This window comes from Apodemus sylvaticus, chromosome 2, assembly GCF_947179515.1.
Source record: "Apodemus sylvaticus chromosome 2, mApoSyl1.1, whole genome shotgun sequence".
NCBI lineage: Eukaryota > Metazoa > Chordata > Mammalia > Rodentia > Muridae > Apodemus > Apodemus sylvaticus.
This window is the reverse complement of record NC_067473.1, coordinates 136,024,043-136,047,022: the sequence shown is the minus strand read 5'-3', so window position 1 is coordinate 136,047,022 and position 22,980 is coordinate 136,024,043. Positions and strand designations below refer to the sequence as shown.

At 35.6% G+C, this 22,980-nt stretch overlaps 1 protein-coding gene across 1 annotated transcript in view; it reads right to left on the bottom strand.

Moving 5' to 3' along the window:
• The window catches only part of Cntn6 (contactin 6), a 216,830-nt gene that overhangs the window by 162,277 nt on the left and 31,573 nt on the right, over nucleotides 1–22,980 (bottom strand). Inside the window, exon 3 of the mRNA XM_052172631.1 lies at nucleotides 939–1,034. Coding sequence (XP_052028591.1) covers nucleotides 939–1,034 — 96 coding nt within the window. The remainder of the gene's footprint in view (nucleotides 1–938; nucleotides 1,035–22,980) is intronic.

The window sequence follows — 22,980 nt, the reverse complement described above, 5'->3', positions numbered from 1 at the left end:
TAAGTTTAAAAGAAAATAGACACTACCAAAAGACTAAGTAAGCTAGGTTTGTACATTTTGCAGAGAAATAGCTTTATGCTGAGACAGCATTGTGTGAATGCTAAGTGCCCTCTAACACTTCAGCTGAACATAATGCCATATTTGTTAACAGTGAGGAAAAATATATTCTTATCTTCTAGTTAGGTTCTTTTGCTTTTTTTTGTGCTAGCATCTCAAAAGGTTATATAAAATTAAAAATAACAATAACATGTTTTAAAGATTTATAAATAAGTTGCAGTTTTATATTAGGAATACACGCTTGCCCTTTGCCTTAAAATATATATCTTATTTCTTTTTATTAACTCTCCAATTTTGTAATGGGGTTAATATTAATATGTTGTAGTGACTCATGTGAGGAGAATCTGAGAACTACAATGGAACAACACTCTTTCCCAATAAAGGGGACCGAGAAGATTGTTGGAATTTACCTCTATATACAGGTCAAAATTAAAAATTACAAAAACTTTCTATTTTAAGAAGGTACTAGCCATTATATAAATACAACTAATTTAGAAATCTATCATTGTCAATAACATTTGCCTAATTCTACACTGAGGAAACTGAGGTTCAAAGATAGTACCCTGTCTTTTACATTGCCATGAGTGGCAGATCTTAGCCTTCCACCATGCACTCAGACGCATACAAAGGCCCAACGTCAGCTCTGTTTACAGCTCCCAGTTTCATCTGCTCATGGACGTATTTACACCATACCTAAATGAAAAGATAATTTTAAATAAAAACATTGGTATGCTGAGCTGTCTATATGTCTGATGAACTTCTTGGGGCTTTGGTAGTTCTTCTGAGTGCATGGTGGGATGTCAGTGTTTATAAGACCCTCTGTACCTCCATTGTCTGATGGAGCCTAGTGGAATGGCAGACACAAGCTACCCATAACCTACCTCCAAAATGTGGTGGTGGACCACAGAGGAGTACCACGCCTTGACCTTCTCGGACAGATACTGTGCTTCTGGTTTTGGTTTCAAAGTCTTCAATATCTTGGAAAACAAATAAAATGGGTTCAACATTCATTATTTTCAGAAGTAATCCAGAAGAATCTGAATATTGTAAAGAAGAACTTGTGATTGTTATGAGTAACAGCTACTCATATTTAACATACCAGAATATGTAGCTAACTTATCTTCAGTACTGATTTATTCACAAAATATTATATTACTTTCTATCATACTTTTTCATATAATTCAGTAGACTCTGTGATAAACATGCTTGTTAAGACTACTCAGTAACTGCTTACTTTTAGTCTCTCGATTTATAACTCAGCATACTGTACTGTAAACCTAGTACATATTTCATATGTACAGATGTAGTTTGTCTAAGAAAATATGCAGTCAATATGCTGAAATATAATGTCTCAGCTTTTATCAACTACCATTTGATGGTTAGACCATGTCTCCAATTTAGGATATATTGGCACAGAGACAAAGCTGCTATGGACATAAACAGTGAGACAGAAATCTCATTGTGTATTTTCTCTGCATCCCTTGACAAACTTGATTCTTGACATGTTGTGATTTCCTATATCAAGAACCCTGTAAAATGCAGAGATGGATGAAATCTTCATAAGCCATCTAATTAAGGTTTAATTCTTTAAATATTCCTAGAAAAAACCAGTTAGCCTCCAGGAATAAGAAAATGTTTAATCCCCTCTGAACATTAATATCTTCTTGGGTAAAATTTATTCATGCATTCATTCAGTGAATGGAATACCTTGTAAAGGGCACAAATGATATTTAAGAACATAAGGGATATTTGTAAAAATAACAGAGAATCACAAAGGCCAGAATCACTGGGTATCTAATAAGAAAATCAAAAGAGTTGTAGAGGAAAAAAGTACATTGCTAACAAAATGTGACCACAATTTTGAAGCAGAGTCCACCATTTATGAAAATTTGTTCTCCCTTCTTTTGTAGTGGTAGGGTTGGATTTAAATGTATGTCTCCTACTAGATGGTACATTCTTCAGATTTCCTTGTAGGAAATATACTAAACAAAAACAAACATATGTGTTTGAAAGAACATCTCTACAAATATTCACTGTTCCTTTACACTCAACTTCACTACCTCTTAACATGTTAACAATGGAATAATGGAAGCGACATCATTCAGAAGCTACGTTTTATATGTGGAAGTTGACTTAAATGAAAGCATAACTATGTTTTAAGAGCTTGTTGCTGAAGATGCCCCTCATGTTATTTACAGAACATAGAGAAATCAACCTTGACCTGACTAGTTAACTCTTCTCCTTAAGTACCTTTTGTGGTCAAGAGGTACTTTGAAGACTGTTAAAGTACAAAAGATGCCAGTGGTCTTATGCAGCACTAGATGCTATGTGCACAATAATGAACAGCCAGGCAAAATGTACTTATTGCTACAGTAGTGGCATTGTAATTGTGGAATAACTAATTGTTTTTCAGTTAAATATGAGATGTGCTCCACAGGGAGAATTTCATTCCAGGTACTATAACCCTGCTCAAAACCCATGACTTAGGATACAATAGGACTTAAGGGAGAAACATACTGCTTTGTTGTGCTAAGTGCTTATTCTGACAAACTGCCTTCTAAATATTTATTTTTACCATAGACCTGTGCTTCTCTCAACTTTGTTCAAAGAAGTTTCTTTGTTAATGGGTAGTGGTTAATGCAACAACCTTATAATGGGCAGAGATGTTGTTTAAGCATAGAAGGTATATTTTGTAAGGAAAATTACAAATGCTTGAGTAACTGTAATTCTGATGAATATCTAATGGGAAAACCAGAAGACCTATAGAAAAAACAAACTATATTGCTAACAAAACATGACCACCATTTTGAAGCAGAGGATCAATAACTTTAAGCACTTACTTAAGTGGTCACATATCAACCTTTCCATTCATAGCTTACAGAACATTGTGGAAGAGAGGTGAAAGATAGCCAGGACTTGTAGACTTCTAGAAATAATAGGGTTGCTATGCATCAAATCCCAGCACTATGCTTATTCAATGTAGTCAAAATCCCATCGTGGACTGGGGAGCTGCTGCTATTCAGTGCAGATCAGGTTAGGAAGAATCACTATACATTAAGGATTGACTACTGGTAGTTGGATCATTACCCAGTGGATAGCCCCACATATAACTGAATTCTATCAATTGTTAATAACAAAGTAATAAACTAAATTGATGCTTATCAAGAGATGGGTTGGGGATTCTAGGAGGAGGTGGAAGGTACTGGGGATGGATGGATATGATCAGCATATGTTGTATAAATGCATGTACATTAAAATGAGTTTAGGGCTGGAAAGATGGCTCAGCGGTTAAGAGCACTGACTGCTCTTCCAAAGATCCTGAGTTCAAATCCCAGCAACCATATGGTGGCTCACAACCACCTACAATATCATATGATTCTCTCTTCTGGTGTGTCTGAAGACAACTACAGTGTACTCATAGACATAAAATAAATAAAATAAATAAATCTTTAAAAAATTAAAAAAAATAAAATGAGTTTAATTACTTTTAAAAGTTGAGTGTGTGACTCAGAACCACAACAAAAGGTCTATCATGGTGGAGGCATTTTTGGAATAATCTCTTTATTATTGTATTTCAACCTTTTAATTTTAGGCATCCTTTGAAGAAAATACAGATCTGATAGATATTATGAGGACTTACATTTGGCTATATGGGGAAAAGGAGGCCACTGTTTTCATAAAAACAATAAATGGGACTAAAATTCTAAATGTACAGATTTCATAGTGCAGAGAAACCACTACTGTAATTAGATTTAGGGTTCTGAAATTTGTATACATATGGACTATACTAACATAGAAGAGAAACACTTGATTTAATCTAATAATGAATCACTACAAAATAGCACCACTTCTGTTACTCAGAAAGAATCTATAAATGCAGTTAAGATCAATTTGGAAAATGCATAAGATGACATGGGTGATTGTGTGCACTTTTTATTTGATAAGTAGAGACCCACAAAGACAAATCACAACATAGACTTGGCTATTAAATATCCCTGTCTAAATTAAAAATATGTATCTATTTTTTGGTTTCCACATGACTTTTTATTAGATATTTTCTTTATTTTCATTTCAATTTTTATTCCCTTTCCTGGTTTCTCCTCTGAAAATGCCCTAGCCAATCCCTACTCTCCCTCTGCTCACCAACCCACCCACTCCTACTTCCCTGTCCTGGCATTCCTTTATACTGGGGTGTCCAGCCTTATCAGGACCAACGGCTTCTTCTCCCTTTGTGTCCACCAAGAGCATCCTCTACTACGTAAGTAGTTAGAACCATGGGGTCCTTCCATGTGTACTCTTTTTTTGGTGGTTTAGAGCCTGGGAGCTCTGGAGCTACTGGGTGGTTTATATTGTTGTTCCTCCTATGGGGCTGCAATCTTAACAGTTTAAAAAATAGAAGAAAGTTGTATTTCTGAATATATCTATACCACTACTGAATTATAAAAGAAATAATATAAAACCTACATACAAGCAACTCATCAAACTGTTATAAAGTATCTTAGAAATGGATATTTTAAAATTGTTTATAGCACAAGAGTAACTGGTATGTGTCAAAACATAGTGTATATGAAATGAGAGTAAGTTTTAAGGTTTTAAACACGTCACCATAATGTGATCTGAAAAAGTTATATTTACTGGACAAATAAGAGAATATAGTAGTGACATAAAGTCTATAAAACACCTCATCTCTGTTGGGGGGAAAGTTAACACCCAGATGTGTAGGAAGAGGATTTGTCAGCACATAAAACTATTTCAAGCTGTAGGAACAGATATGGAATGACAGTCCAATTTTTGAGTTCATCAATTGGCCAAATATGTCTCTAGATTCAAATACTGAAAATATGTGCTCTTCAGAGGTGTAGAGAGAATAAGAGAGGAGGAAGGGTGAGAGAAAAATAAAGGGACAAGGGAAAATACAGAGCACAGCAATGAAGGTGCAGAAAAGGTTAGAAAGGAGGTGTTGATCATATGTGACCTTGGCAAGAAAAATTAATTGACATTTTAGAATAAATTCATGTAGATGAGATCTTGAGGCTCAAAGGTGTACAAACCAATTCTTTAGAGTAGACTGGCAACAGGAAGAGAGATTTAAGAAGAACGTAGAAAGGTTTGGAAGACTATACTGTTCAATTACTTGTTAAACTAAGAGAATAGTTATCAGAGGGCATGTGGAAGGACAGTCCTTTGTAAGAAAGCAGAATAAGAACTAATCGTGTGTTGTGGATATAATTTGGTCTGCAAGGTATTTGCTGATTAGAATAAAGAGCTCACTTCCAGAAGATCCTGCTATACCACTCCTGGGCATATACCCAGAGGATTCCCCACCATGGAATAAGGATACATGCTCTACTATGTTCATAGCAGCCCTATTTATAAGTGCCAGAAGCTGGAAAGAACCCAGATATCCCTCAACAGAAGAGTGGATGCAAAAAATGTGGTATATATACACAATGGAGTACTATTCAGCCATTAGAAACAATGAATTCATGAAATTCTTAGGCAAATGGATGGAGCTGGAGAACATCATACTAAGTGAGGTAACCCAGACTCAAAAGATGAATCATGGTATGCACTCACTAATAAGTGGATATTAACCTAGAAAATGGGAATACCCAAAACATAATCCACACATCAAATGAGGTACAAGAAGAACGGAGGAGTGGCCCCTTGTTCTGGAAAGACTCAGTGAAGCAGTATAGTGCAAAACCAGAACAGGGAAATGGGAAGGGTTGGGTGGGAAAACAGGGGGAGGGATGGGGGCTGATGGGACTTTCGGGGAGCAGGGGTCCAGAAAAGGGGAAATCATTTGAAATGTAAATAAAAAATATATCGAATAAAAATAAAGAATAAAGAGCTTTAGATAGTGAGCCCCAAATCTTTCAGATAAAACTGAAAAGATTTTTGTATTTGCTAAGTCATTTGAGAGGGCAGCGATTTTAGGAAACATATCTACACAGTGCTTTTACAAATTGAATGATACTAAAACCATACAGAATATAGAGTGTGGCTGGAATGGCATCAGAAGGCAAAAGAGAGGTCATTGTATTTCTATCAACACCATGTCCACATACATTCATCTATAAACACAGTTTGAACAGAACATTTGGCTTTCAGTTACATTTTTACAGGTAGATATCTTTGTTTAAAGCATCTGTAGTTTACCATTTTTTACTACATTAGGAAATACATTTAGTATTTCCTAAATAAATATGATTTTCTTTTCAGGATGTAAACTACTGAATTCAGTAAAAGAGGTATATGAAATATTAAGTCTATATTTATCCATGCAACTGTTCTTGACATTTTTTCTTGAGTTTCCTTATGTGCATAGCATGTATGTATGTTTGTACAAGTGGGCAAGAATGTGTGGGAGTGTGCACATGAAGGATGGAAGACACTCAAGTGTCAATCTTCAGGGACTATCTTGTTGGCCTTAGCATACCTGGGCCAGCAAGACCTGGTAATCTGACTATCTCCTCCAGGCATGGGATTACAAGTTTCAGCCATCACTCCTGGTTTTATTTACTGGGCTTTATTTACAGGCTTTATTTATTTTCTTGTGACAAATTCCTGGCCCTCCTGCTCACAAGGCAAACCTTTCATTGACTTAACCATTTTATTGTCCAGAACCTGTTTCAGACTTGTAAAAATGAAAAGTTTCCCCCAAAACGGAGTCTCAAAGTCCACTATAATTGCACCCCTTTTTTCATTTGCTCATCATCAAGGGTCATGAGTTGTGTTCTAGCTCAGAATTTGGCATGCAGGACGTGTATTTTGTGGAGTATTAGTAATACAGTATATTTATCTTCCTCTTTGGTTATGGCAAACTGAAGTGTCCAGATGTATTTTGGTGCCATCAGTATGAAATCATATAGTTAGTGTCATAAGTAAGTGGTAAATGCTTGACTACCAGTGTAAGAGTGTTGGGTTCAATTTCCGGAGCTGAATAAGTAAAGCTGTTGGTTTAACCTGTGATTTCTTTATGACATGGCTTTGCATCATTTTAAATGAAAAGTTCCCTAAATATATTTTAGGACTAAAAGTCCTTAAATAGTCCTTGATGTTTCCATATCTCGTAGGCCTAAGAGGTGGCCAATCTAAGAATGCTTTTATCCCTCTTCACCATTATATTTGGTATAATAAATTATAAGAATTGGTATCAGTGAATTATTGTTGTTTTTTAGTGGCATCAGGAAGGAAAACACTGTCAAAGTGAGTAATTAGAACCTGGGTGTCATGGCATTAGAAAGCTCTAGAGTGGTCACATTGTCATCCTCTTACATCCAGAATCAGGAGACATGTTTTCACTGTTAATCAGAAGTCATTATACACATGTTGATAAGATCCCTGACACCTAACCATTGTTTTCAATTTCAGGTAAATGGTACCTCTCAGTGGCATCATTTCTCTGGGATATTTGTGATCAAAATAGGTTTTGTATTAACTGACACAAAGGAAATCATCTTCTCTTTAAAGTACACAAATCTTGCTAGCTATCAAAATTTAGCTATTGCAAAATATGACTATGAACTAATTCATAATTCACATATTAAAGCTGTTTGATAACAAATTTTGCCGTATTCACACTAGGTGTTCCCTAACAGGCATATCCTTTCAGTTGAATATGTTTCTCTGTATCAAGTCTTTATTTCAAATGTCTTTCTGCCAACTTAAAAAATAATCACAATTTAGTTAAGTTAAATTTTGAAGAAAGAACTAAGGAATTCATGTAGACTCAGAGCTTCCAATGAATATTTTCTTTGATTTGTATTATCTTTAAAAAGTTTAGATTTATCTTTCTCCAAGTAGAGAAGTAGAGGTCAAGGGAAACCACCAATTTCTATTTTTATGTTATCTTTTTTTTTTTTTTTTTTTTTTTGGCTTAAGAGACTGTATTGCTGTTAGGTCACACACTGAGATTGCCTCAAACTCTATAACAGTTAGAGATATTCTATAAGTCACAAAGGTGACCTGCATAGGCTGTCCTTGTGTTAAGGGTTTAAGCCCTGTGGTGCTGGTTGCTGGTAAAAACCTCAATTGTTGAGGTTGCTTTCATTAAGCTATTCTGATGACCATAGCTTATAGGGCCCTGTGGTTTTATTGCCTTTTTTTCCTTTTGGCAGAAACATAAGCAAAAATGCAGTCACAAACAAGGCTCTGTTCCAAAGCCCAGCAGCAAGTGCCTGAAAATGGCCTATAAAATGAGCTTTAAAGAATTACTGGGCCATATGCTCTCTCCTGGAACTACCATGGTACAGTACAGGGACAAGGGCCACAAAAAAAGTACATAATGTTAAGTATTCCAATATTCAATTGGAAGGAGAATACATATTTGCAGCTGTCACGTTTAGGAATGTATCTCAGCTTAATTAAAGCAAGAAACTGTACCTTTGATGCCAAGGCCTGAGGATCACATTCAGAAAAGTTGGCAGTGCCAGCTCCTGAGAATGAAGGAGGCCAGTGACTTGCCAAGTCTCATAAGCTTGAAGGAAAGTTGTGAGTACCTAGGGTCCATCAACCAGAATCGAGAAGAGAACACTTCAACTTTTGAGGATAAGGAGAAATACACATGTGCCAGGAAATTGTGCATACTAGATGCAAAAATTAGTTTTTTAAAAATCTGAATAGTGTGTTATCACCATTTAATATGCATAAAATAGTTTAATTTATCACTGTAAGCATTTCCTTTATCTCCTCTCTTATTCATATATCAAGAATAGTTATTATGGGCCATATACACTCATGGGCCTGATAAATGAATCATCATAATTGCCAGCAATGCATCTGAGGCTGGCACACACTCGGATATAATAAGGAACTGAGGCTTATGTTCTACTATGTTCATAACAGCCCTATTTATAATTGCCAGAAGTTGGAAAGAACCCAGGTATCCCTCAACAGAAGAGTGGATGCAAAAAATGTGGTATATCTACACAATGGAGTACTATTCAGCCATGAGAAACAATGAATTCATGAAATTCTTAGGCAAATGGATGGAGCTGGAGAACATCATACTAAGTGAGGTAACCCAGACTCAAAAGATGAATCATGGTATGCACTCACTAATAAGTGGATATTAACCTAGAAAACTGGAATACCCAAAACATAATCCACACATCAAATGAGGTACAAGAAGAACGGAGGAGTGGCCCCTTGTTCCGGAAAGACTCAGTGAAGCAGTATAGAACAAAATCAGAACAGGGAAGTGGGAAGGGTTGGGTGAGAAAACAGGGGGAGGGAAGGGGACTGATGGGACTTTCGGGGAGTGGGGGTCCAGAAAAGGGGAAATCATTTGAAATGTAAATAAATATATCAATAAATTTAAAAAAAAGTAGGAGCAATATCTGGTCAAAGAAAACAGATGTGCAGCACCAAAAAAAAAAAAAAAAAAAAAAAGGCTGCTTGACTCCTAGGTGACAGGACAAAATCACATGAGAGTGGTTTCTGGGCTTATGCTCTCTAAGGCATGGTGTGCTGCACTACAGATGCCAACTGGAGTCTCTCAGTCATGACATCAATGACATTACCCTGTCAGCCCATGCCAAAAGAAGCCAATCAACCAAAAGTATTTTTTGTATAAATTTATGTAAACTTGAGGGGACATAAAGATGCTGGGTTACTAGGTTTAGATCCATCTCAGTGTGCTCTGACTTTTCTGAATCCTTCTTTGTTTCTTGACATGAGCTATATTTATTGAACTTGGCTCTTATTTTAACCAAACTGAAGACACAAAGCCCACACTGTAGTATAAAGCAATACTTGTTAAGACAGTCTGGGGTTATGTCTGTATTACTTCTTTTGTTTGTTTGTTTGTTTGTTTGTTTTTATTTTTGAGACAGTATAATATTCTTGGGAGTCCTGAAACTTGATTTGTAGACTAGGCTGGCATAGGACTCACAGAAAAGCACCTGTCTCAACCTCCCAAGTGCTAGAATTAAAGGCACATCCCAACCATGCCTGGTACCAGTCTTACTGATTTATTAAGATGCACTTCAAACATTTTTGTCCAAAATATTTTGTAGGTGAGTTTTCAATCCCTCTAATCATTATTTGTTGTGTATTCTTTCTTCAATATCCCTTTACTTCCATTACTGTCTTTGCGAGAAAAGGGATTCATAATTATTATATAAATGAATATTATATGTAAATATATAACATTATATATATATTTGTATATGAATATGTATGTATGTGTGTATGTATATGCATATGTATATGTATATATGTGTATATATACCTATATATGTATAAAATGAATCAAATCAAATATTCTTCCTCCTTCCATAAATCAAAAATTAGAAAATCTGCACTAACTTTCTACAAGATACAAGGAAATAACAATTTATTTTCCAGTACTAATGTGTTAAAGTGTCTGTACTTGAAAGCCAGACTAAACTTCCTTTCTTACTAAACCTTCCCCCAGACAGGTTCTGTAATCTGCTCCCAAACCTCAGACATTGCTCAGTTTCTCTCTTGATCCACACCTTAAAAGCAATTTCAATTATTTGTCTCTTTGAAGCCATTAGATCTGACATTAAACGCAGAGATTTATTTTCTCCAGCTCCTTGCTTTCCAGCAATCAAATAGTATTTCTCCCTTTGAGACTCTGTCTGAAGAAGTTTCCATGTTGAAGCGTGCACTGGGGTAAACAGGACTCCTGAACATCTCTCACCTTCATGATGCGGTTCCCAGGTTGAAGATAAGTGTTTTGTTTTGGCCTAAGGCAAAATCATTGTGCTGAGCAGTGAAATACAGATACCTTACCAAGCAAAACTCAAGTGTGGAAAGACACCAAGAAAAGTCTTTTAGTTCAGTACTGCCCCCACAGAATTTCCAGATATAACTACAGGGACCTTTTAGAATTAAGAAAGCAAAAACCTATTTAAAACTCTCAAGTCTGAATTCGTATTTCTTCCCACTTCTTTTCTTCTCCTCTATTTCCTATATCTTGGGTGGTTTGGATAAGGAGAGGATTTTAGTTCTATTATTAATTTTCTCAGACTTTTATTAAGTGCCATACAAAAATATCTCTGCTTAGCCCAGTTTCTTTTTCTGCTCTCCCTCTCTGGATGCTATATATTCAGTTACATTGTTCCTGATATTATTGTGTTTCCCAGCTTAACTCAGTAACATAACATGACATAACCTAATAAAGTGCAATGTTATTGTCAAATCCTGTAAAAGAAGCAATAGCTAAAACTTGATATTAGACACAAATCTGGAATGCTAATATCGAAGTAGGAAGTAAGAACCTATTTTAAGAGCTTCTGGTGTCTATTCCATTTAGAATTCCAACTAAAATTTCTCTCCACTTTTTGTTGCTGATGTGAAAGTATTTATATGAAAATACAAAAATAAATAACAGAAGTACGAGATGGCTGAGTGAGTACAGGTGCCTGCTGTCAGGCTCACAACCTGCATTTAATCCCTGGGATCTGGTGGAAAGAGAGTCTATTCTCTACATGCTTACTTGTAGCACATGCACCACACATGTGCACAACTGAGTGCTTGTGCACATGGATGTGGACACACACACAAGTTAACATATGTAATAAAAATCTGCCAATACATGTAAGGCAAATTGAGTAGTTTCCTAGTTTTCTGGCAATGATAAATTGACAGAGAACTGTTTTGTGTGACATTCAATTAAAGTAATAAAAAATAATCAGAGCAGAGGGCCACTACATTCTTCTCCAGCAACTCAGAATCTAGATTTTCAGAGATATGAATTTAGTAAATAGAACAAGTAAAAACACTTGAAGTTGCTAAGAGCTCTCTTATAATACAGATGGACAATTGCATATGATTTAGTGTAATGATCATATTTATCTGTTGATTAATGATAATAATAGTTACACACATGAAAAACTAGGCAAATCCTACCCATGGGCTATCCTTCCTCTTGAAGCACAATTTTGAATATCATCTTCAATTAAAAGCAGATGAGGGTCTAAAGAGAAGGCTCTGTGATTAAGGCTGCTTCCTGTTCATGCAGACGAGCCAAGTTCAGTCTCGAGTACATGAGTCAGGAAGCTGCCAGTGGCCTGTGCCTTTGGCTTTAGTGGATCAAGGCCTTTTTCTCACCTATGCAGATACACACACAGACATGTGACATATACAAAAAAAGAGCAAGTAAACTAAAAGCCATCTTAAGTAAATTTGCATGAGAAGAAACAAAAGGAAGGAAGCTTTGAGAGCTTAGGGTAATTGAAGATGCCAATTCATCTAAAATAATACCATACAGTTCCTGAGTCGATGAATTTGAAAATAATACATGCACATATATTATTCACATATACTATATATACATATATACAGGACATACATAAGATATATAATATATATGTATGAGAAATTGGTTTTACACAGCTCCTAGTTAATTCTGTGTAAAGCTCTTTGATGGGATTAAATAGCTAATTCACAACAGTAGAACCACTTAATGTATACAAATGTGTACCAAATGGTGTTGATTACAAGCAGATTAACAAACTATTTGTACCTAACTTTTCTCCACTTTTAAAATGGAATAAATTCTAGCATAGGCCACAAATAAATGTAATATTAATTCCTCTTAAGGGACACAGCATTCTTTAACTCTACCCAACTTTAATTGCTTACCCAACTCACAAATTTTATGAACTATCTTATCACACCATTTCAAAGACTTTAGAGGATCATCACAAACTCAGTGGAGGTTCATGGTCAGTACAGTGGTTCTCATGAGTCATCCTTAACAAGTATAAGAACTCCATTCCTTGTAAGTCTCTGTTTAAATCTAAGGATACTCATGGGACTGGATCAGAGGGCACTATGAATGCCATCAAGTAGAATCAAAGAGGTGAGGTGTAACAATTCTATGATGGATGAACTCTTCCTATTTACCAGCCTAATAAGATGCTGAGAAAATTTCAATGAGCTTTTGGTTTCATAACCTTTATCTTTGCTATGTTTGAACCACACATTTTCTGGAAGCCTGAATGTGTCTTCCTTGGCTACTTTCTAGTAGCTAGCTGAAATAGTCTGTGAATGAAAAAAAAAGTACCTGAAGTCCAAAGCATGTGAATCTTATTCCAGGCATAGCTCCACTGTGTTTTATTTTATTCCAGAGCCTGTTTTATCAACTCGACACAAATTGTTACACAGAGGGTCATTGAATCTACACTGGCCAGAGAAGCCATCCATCTCAGTTGGAACCTGAAGCAACCTCTTAGCTTGGTGTTCGAGTAGCCAGAAAAAAAACCTAGAATGTTCCACTTCATGGTCGCAAGCTTTGGCTTTGGGTAAATGTTCACTTTTGCCACATTTTGTTGTACAAGAGGAACAGGGCCACTCTGTTTTAAGTCAATAAACTCTGGAGAGATTTCCAAGGGCTATCTGTGCATCCCAGGATGGGTAAATGAGATGAGCATCACTCAAGTGTACTTGAGGGTATGTATAAAGTCAGCATCCTTAGGCACATAAAGCATAGGAGGGAGGATATTGCTCAGATACTGTGCCATCAGGGGATGTGTCTTCTATATAAGCATTTAAAGATTCTATTAAGCAATAGTTTAATGCTGGAGAAAAATGTATCATTGGTGGTCTCAGTGGACAATAAAGTCACTATACCGAAGGAGAGTATGTATTTTTATATGTGCATCAAATACATGAAGACTGGAACTATCGCAGGATGGAAGGAAAGCCTTTACTGAGCTTCTTTATGGAGCTTTGAATTATGTAAATAAAATGGTATGTGAGCATTTTTTATTCCTATTATAATTATAAACATTAGTGTTCATAAAACTTAAGTAATTTTTCCAAGACTGTATAGTTAAAGGGCAATAATATAATGACCCCTATCCAGCTCTGATCTAGGACAAGTTCATATACCAGGTCACCACTCTTTACATACCCCTAAAAAAGTGATAATAATGAGACAGAGATTAGGAAGAAGCCTGTAATTGAAAAGCTATGTTATCTGAGAGTAAGCAGTATAGGTTCTATTTGTTTGTAAAATACAATGTAGCTTTAACTGGTCCTATTTGGAGGCAAAAGGTGGCAGAATGGCCTTGGCTTTCGAAGAGTCTAATAGAATATGGTTAGAAGTTGATTACAAATACAGAGGCAGATGCTAACAACCAACTATTGGACTGGGCATGGGGTCACCAATGGAGGAGCTGGAGGATGATCCAGAGGAGCCAAAGGGGTTTACAGCCCCATGGGAAAAACAACGATTTAAGCCACCCAGAAGCCCCAAGACTCCCAGGGACTGAAACCAAGGGGCACACATGGTTCCAGCCAAAAATGTGGCAAAGGAAGGCCTTGTTGGGCATCAGTGGGAGGAATGGTCCGTGGTCAGGTAAAGGCTCAACAGAGACCTGTAAAAAGGGAAACCAAGGTGGCAGGAGGAGGGAGTGTGTTGGGTGGAGAGGCATATTCGTGGAGGCAGGGGGAAGGAGGAAGGGGAGGGGTTGAGGGTCTTAGGGGAGGGGGGTATTGGGAAAGGCTTTACCATTGGCAATGCAAATGAAGATGATATTCAATAAAAAATAAAAAAAGAAGTTGATTCACGGTTAGATATCATGGAAGATCATCAACACATAGAATGGAAGTGTTGGCTCAAGTGGTTCACTACTTAATAATGTGCCTTTCTGGAAACAAGAGCATCTGCCGTACCATCTGATCCATTTCTCTGACTCTCCTTGGAGCTAAACACTGTGATTTATAGGGACAGAGGCTCAGATCTTTGGAAAAGATTTTCCATGGGAACCACTGTATTGACTATGCCCTTCAGTCAGACCTTGGCTCTAATCAATGTGGCTCTCTGATTTAATCAGATAGCTTTTGAAATTGGTGACTTGTGTTTGTGGTATGATGGGTAGCATTAAAGAATAAAGGAAGATCTGAATAGGTTGCTCTTCTGTTTCTCAAAGGAACAGGAACTGAAATGGCTCTAGGAGACCTTTGACATATATACACTACTCTGAGTTTAGAAAGGTTTTATCCTATTAACTTCTGTGTGAAATTTATCACAGAGTGCAATGAAAATATTTGGGTTTTGTATATCTCAGCTACTTTTCTTATTACCTTGATAAAATATCTGACTGAAATAATAGAAGGGGGAGAGATTGATAGCAACTTGTAATTTGAATGTACATAGATAGAGTGAGAAGGTGTGGTAATAGTATCACCATGGTGATGGAGCATATGGTTGCAATACCTCTAGACCTCACATCTTCATTGGCACAGGAAGCTGAGATGGACAAAGAAAAGAGATAAGTCATAAATCTCAAATTTTGTCACCTCAAAAGTCTACTTCCCCCAACTAGGATCCATAAAAGTACTTTGTACTATCTTTCAAAAGAGCATCACCATTTGCGGACAAGTGTCATCAAAATCATAACATTGTGATTGAGATTAAGTTTGGAATGCAATTAATCTGTCACTAAACTAAACACTAAATGTGTTCCTCTTCAGGGTTCTCTAATATTCTTGGTGTCTGATATATCCAAAGTATAATTAAGAAATACTAATGGAAAGAGGACTTTATTAAAGTCTTAACGTTCCAAATCATTGTATTTTGTAGTCTAATAACAAGATAATATAAATAACTTGTTCAATATGTACTGCTAAATGACCTTAACTAAATTATGTCTTATACAGATTTAGTTTATTTAAATGGCATGCTGGTTAATTTTTATATTTATATTTAAAGCCATTTCTATATTAATTTATTTAGGCAATTTTTTATATAGTCAGGTGACCTCAATAGTCAACACAGAGGTAAAGATGACCTAGTATTCAGAAGTACTATTATTACACTATCTTTTCCCCTCTATCTTCCAAGTAGTGATAATACAGGAATGCACCAGTTTTTAGAGTTAGTTCATGTGAAAGGATGTCAGACATTTCAAAAGGCTCAGGAGTAAATTCAGAGCATAAAAGGCATCTATAGTACCTGTTAAGCAAGCCTTATTTGCCAAATTTATTGAGCAATTCCTATTTGCCAAGCACTGCCCTAGAGTCAAACTTCTAGGAATAAGCGGAGGAAACAATTAGGATTATTTTTTTTTTTGTGGCAAACAAGTGTTTCTCTAATTTATTTCACACTTCACACATAGAGTTTTCTGAAGCTTAACTTTAAATTTGAAACATCTGTTTTCTAATTTATTTTTTCATAAAAAGAGAATATGACAAATTATAGGAATGCATCAAATTTGTTTCATTTCCTAGAATTATCATTTCAAGCACAGAATGATATAGAGACAGTCATGGTGGTGGTTATCCAGAGAAAATGTCAGATAGACATGGAAACTCTCTGCAGTATTCAGCAGTTTGAACATGTGGCAACATCAAACATCTGCCCTGAATTCACATTTGGAACTACACATTTAATACCATAAAATGTGAAGACTTCACCCACTGGTGGATCCTAAAAGGCACCCTTTAAAGGCTTATTGAACCCCTGGCTGTTTCAAGTGTGAGTCCCCACATCCAAGTAGCAGGCATGCAAAGCAATTCTACCTACCAAAACATCAACAAAAATGTTTTTGATAGTCTGCATTTTTGGAAAATGTTCTCTTGCTTGTCACCACAAAGTCACTTGAAAGCAGGGAGTCAATTTGTATTCAAAAGCTTCTCTTTCTATCTGAAAATGGAATATAGGCATTTTCACTAAATTGCTTCTCTAAAAGAAATAGGCAGGGTCTGATCTGCATTGGCTTAAGCATATTTCTGCCTGAAGACAGAGGAATGGCCTCGTTGACCCTGAACAATCATTTTGCCTCAAACCTTAGGCATTTTTCTTCTAAATTTTTAGTTCAAAGTCATTTTAGGATAGATCATTCAAATGGGATTTTTCTTACTCCTCAAAAGATAAAGTAATTTTAAACTACCCTTTGGGATATGTGTGGGATTTCTTATGCCTGTGTATGAGCATATATGTATGTGGATGTATATATAATTAATTATAGATAACTGTACATCTATTCTAATATGTATGTGATAAAATTTGACATAAGGTTCAAACACTTGAATAGGTATTATATCACTAAATCTCAATAATAACATTTGAATTTAATTTACATGTTTATGTATACATATATGAGGGTTATTTTACACATTGATGTAAGAAGAACATAGAAATTATACAAATTTATCACTCTTGTAATCTTGAGGATACCAGGAATTGTACTCAGCTTCATATATATATATTTCCAGAGGGAATATAATTGCATAAATATAAAATCATGACTCAGAATATAAAATGTCAAATTTAAATTCTGATAGAGATTAGAACCAGAATTTGAGATTCTGTCAAAATTTAACTACATACCACTAGCTCTTTTGGTCATTTCTTGCTGACTTTACCCATCATCAAATGTATCTCACACTTGACAGTAGACTTGAGACTAATTTTATAAACATAGAAATTAAAATAAATAAATTTAAATAATATCAATCTAGTAGCCAATATTAGCAGGAATATATGTTGCATTTCACTTTTAAATATAAAAATGAGAGTCATGTTTATATAGGGTACTATTTCACAAAATGTTTTATAGCATCCTCATTCATATTTAGTGTTGACTTTTACCATCTCTGATCTCTACAGTACCTTCAAAAACATTGTGGTAGAATGGTTATAAATGTGGTCCCTGTTGTAAGGCTCCCTTCTATCATTCCCTAACAAGTTCTTTGGTCTTTGCCTATTTCCAGTGAGTTATGGAAGCCTTATAATGGAACTTCCTTTTGGTTTTACTAAATGTCCTAGGAAGTGAGACTCAGTGGAATTTTTAGTACCCGTTCAATAGAAAATATTGTCATTACTGTCACAAAAAGCATTTGTGAAAAATACTCTAGGACTGTTCTAAAAACAATGAGACAAATCTAGTACTTTAGATATTTTTTTTTTGTAAACACAGGATCATTGGGACATAGTCACATCCCTTTGTTTCATATCACTAATGACTGACTTTATCCTGCAACATTGTATCTAGGTAAAGTTTGCTAATTCTCTTGTCTACCATTTTGGCACTGCAGACTAACAGCTCAAGGGTCCTAATTTCATTTCTGTTGCTGTGATGAAATTTATATACAAAAAAAAGCAACTAATGGGAGAAAGTTGTTTTGATTTGTTTTGGTTTTCAGCCAATAGGTCCAAGAAATTGAGTAGGAACTTGGAACCTGTATTAATACCACATCCTTTTTGCCCAGGGAATGGTGTTGTGCACAGTCGGTTGGGCCTTCCAACATTTATTAATTAAGACAACCACCCCATTCATGTGTTCATTGACCACCTGGATGTAGCCATTTCCTCACTGATATGTTGATTAAATCCCAGGATATTTTTAGATGGCATCAAGTTAACAATTGAAATTAACCATGAAAACATTTCTGATGAAGAAATGATATTCCCAGCAGATAAAAGGTGGCTGTTTAGTAAAGGAGATAAAACATTAATCTAATAACACCAGGAGGACCTGGAACTACAATTATGAAGATGTCATTTGCAGAAGAAAGTGGAAAATGTTGACTTTCACCATCTCTGATCTCTACACAGAAACGACAATTGCTTTATTTGAAAAGCAAAGTTACTTTGCCCCCACACCTTTTTACTAAAGTATTTATGACTATTCTTTCATTCCCTCACACATAAACCATACACCATCAAAGCTTGGTCACGGCGCATTCAAGCTTCATGACTCATAAAGCAAAATTTGCATGAATTGGGACAGACATAAATTGGTTGATTTTATTAGATTTTCAGTTCAAGGAAAAATTCTTATTCTATTGCTGAGCTTTTTAATGCTTCTTGCAGAATCCCCACTTTTTTTTTCTTTTCTCCACCCAATTAAGTAGCAACAAAATTTGTCTGGACATGTGGCTACTGTTGTCTGTTATTTATTGGCCTCTCAGTCATGTAGTTACAATGAATGTAGAGAAAACACAATGAACATCTCCCACAATGCAAAGAAATGGTAGGAATAATGTTTTCCCCTCCTTCCCAAGTATTAAATTTTATCAGCCAGTATCTAGCAGCCCTGAAAGCAGAACAGTCTTTGTTGTTAACAATATCTCAATCTTACTTATTGCTTTTCCAATACAGCTTTCTGGGGAGTGATTTGTGATAAAGCTGACACAGGAAGTGCAGAGGGGGACAGACATAGAGCCAAATAAATCAGATTAAAATGAAATTGATCGAATGGACTCAACAGCAGCTCCTGAGTCCCCTTCTTAAGTTCAGATGTGATGTCTCCATGATGCCGTTGAATGTTTTGTGTTTGACTTACTCACTGGAAGAATAAAGAACCTAAGCTACGGCAGTCTAGGCAGGATTGCTATTTTAAAAGTTTGCTTCTAGTTGATAATCAGGATTTCTCTAAAGGAAAACTATCATCCTGTTGTACAAAACTGTGCCTAACAATTCTCTGTAACCAACTAGCATCTTGTTCTGCCAGGAGCAACAGCACAGAGGATGAATTCTTCAGGAGAATCAGAGTCTCTACTCATGGTTACTACTGTGTCGCATGATTCTGTGGCCACAGCAAAGGACTGGTAACATTTAATTGGAAAGTGGGATGTGTTAAAACCTGCCTACTTACTAAATTCAAATGAGACAATCTCATGTAGGGTGCCTGAGGAAACAAAGTTAGGCATTTACCTCAGGCTTGGAACCAAAATAAGTTCCCAGTGGATCCAAGGCATACATGTAAGAAATGAAATTAGAAGAGCACTGTACAAAATAGCCTTACAACCCAGAGTTTAGGAACATGTTCTTATGCATGACATAAATTAAAATTTCCAAGGAAATAAGAAATAAATTGAATTTAGCAAGTGCTGGGTTTGTATAATAAAATTTCTATATGATAAAAATACCAGTAAAAGGCAAAATAAAGATGGTCACATTTCATAGGAAAAGAAAATAGTAAAGTATTTTTAAGAATGACTCTGAAGTCTTCAACAGAAAACACAGCAGTGGTCATGATTAGACAATTGGCACACTACTAAACTGCCAGTGAATGTGTGAGTAAAGCCCAATATCATTAATAAACTAAGAAATCCAAAGGCAAAATGCAATAATTTATCACTTGTTATATTGCTAAAAAATAAATACTAAATAACATGTTATATAAAAAGAGAGTAAGAGCACATCCAGGTTGTGCGCTTGCAAGCAACTCTTCTATAACTAGATATCAAGGCATATTAATCTAGACACACTGACATTTAAAATGTGGAACATATTTTCCTGAAAAAAACAACTGTTGAATATTTACAATAATGCAATAATTGGCCAAAGAATAAAAGAATATATAATTGTTATTTAGCTCTCTAATGACATCTAAGAAAATTTTTCCTCAGTGGGAGTTAATTATTGAAATTATCGAACTATATGAGAAAATACTAGTAGCAATTTAAAAGCAGGAATAAATCTCTCTGCCTTCATTGATGTCTAAGATCTAGGATTATTTTACATTTATTTCAGAACATTCCTCTTTTCATGACTGAAATGTTTACTCTTAATAGCATTATATATATTATATCATGTGGCTTGAAATAACTTTACTGTAGAATATACTTCATTTTAAATATTTAGCACAGATATTTCTGGTACAGTAGAGAAACTTCTATCTACCCTGAAGCTTTTCTGAAAATAAATTATTTTTTTCTAAACAGTTCTTCAAAACTTTATCAAATTAAAGAATGAACTTCAGCTATATATTTGTTGAAGGATATTGGGTATTGTTCTTGCCACAAAAAAATTCTATGCCTCCTTGGAAGCATTTGCTATAGGTCTGACATCTAAGATTTCCAAACAATATCTTTAGTTTCCTCAATCTCCATGAAGGCTCTCACAGGTCTTCATTATGTAATATATGAATGGGTAAAAAGCTCTCAAACTATTTCACATCTAATGTTCATACTTTATCATAATTAGCACAAAGAACTACAGTTAAAATCAAAACAACATAAATAATATAAAAATCATGTAATCAAAAATTTAAATTATGTAATCCATTAAACTGTAAAATAGATTGAATTACATAAAAGATGTATGATGGCAAATTCATGTGATGTTGGTATTTGGGAGATTAAGATAAGAATATTGCATCTTGAAGGTAGCCTAAGCTATACAGTTAATCTCAAATTAAGCCTTGGCTACAGTGTAAAGTTCTTTCTCAAGCCAAGAATAAAACAGCTAACATAAAAATATAAAATAACATCACATAGATTCTTCCTTAAAGTAATTTTTTTCTTAGAGCCCGATACAAACACTGGATAGGTTCAGAATTTTTATTTGGCCCATGATACCTCCCTAACTTCCTCTAAGACTTTTTTCTCTTTTTTATCCATCCTAGAGTTTTGATTGTTTCACTTTATATTGAAAGTCCATCTTTTTTTTTCTTTTTTTTTTATTATTCGATATAATTTATTTACATTTCAAATGATTTCCCCTCTTCTAGCCCCCCCACTCCCCGAAAGTCCCGCAAGCCCCCTTCTCTTCCCCTGTCCTCCCACCCACCCCTTCCCACTTCCCCGTTCTGGTTTTGCTGAATACTGTTTCACTGAGTCTTTCCAGAACCAGGGGCCACTCCTCCTTTCTTCTTGTACCTCATTTGATGTGTGGATTATGTTTTGGGTATTCCAGTTTTCTAGGTTAATATCCACTTATTAGTGAGTGCATACCATGATTCACCTTTTGAGTCTGGGTTACCTCACTTAGTATGATATTCTCTAGCTCCATCCATTTGCCTAAGAATTTCATGAATTCATTGTTTCTAATGGCTGAATAGCACTCCATTGTGTAGATATACCACATTTTTTGCATCCACTCTTCTGTTGAGGGATACCTGGGTTCTTTCCAGCATCTGGCAATTACAAATAGGGCTGCTATGAACATAGTAGAACATGTATCCTTATTACATGGTGGGGAGTCTTCTGGGTATATGCCCAGGAGTGGTATAGCAGGATCTTCTGGAAGTAAGGTGCCCAGTTTTCAGAGGAACTGCCAGACTGATTTCTGAAAGTCCATCTTTTAATGTTGTTCTATGCTTTTTGGAGTGATTCTAAAACCCATTCCTCTTATCGCTTATGGAAAACTTAGTGCAAACTACCCTCACATTTTACATCTGAACTTAGGTACCAATGTGGCCTGTTCAGTGTGGCTTTATAATATTCTCCATCTGAGATATAGCCCCCTTCACCACTGAAATGTAATCTGGTGTTTCCATCAGCAGTGGTGACATGTTAGTCTGCTGCATTCTCACCGCTGAAAACCCATTTCGCTACTATGGAAAATGCTTAGGCTACTCAGCTGGAACACTAGGACATATAAAAGGGAAATGAGTCACTTCACTTGGCTTAGTTATTTATGAGAGCCAGACAGGAAAAAAAATGTTTTATGTAAGTTTGTACAAAACATAAAGAAATACCACCTGAGATTTGAGAGTAAAACCAAAGCTACAATGTTGTACACCTTCAAAATATCCTAGTTGTTTGTTTTAGCCAGGGTAACAATATGAGCACAGATAATACAAGAGACAATTTAGATAATTGATACTAGGTAGCCTTCAATGTTCATCTACTGAAAGTCTTATTCATCTGAACTTTAGTTTCTGAGTTCTCACTAAAAATACTTTCCAATTTTTCAGTCTCTTTGGGTTATATTATACTGTCTATATGTGTGAGATCCATCCTTCATTGTCCATATGGCTATGTAGCATTGAGAATGTGTTTTCTTTACAAAGCTTTATACCTCTGGAACAAAAAGAAGCAAATACACCCAAGAAAAGTAGATGGCAGGGAATAATCAAACTCAGGGTCAAAATCAACAAAATAGAAACAAAAAGAACTATACAAAAAAATCAACAAAAACAGGAGCTAGGTCTTTGAGAACATTAACAAGACAGATAAACCCTTAGCCAGACTAACCAGAGGGCACAG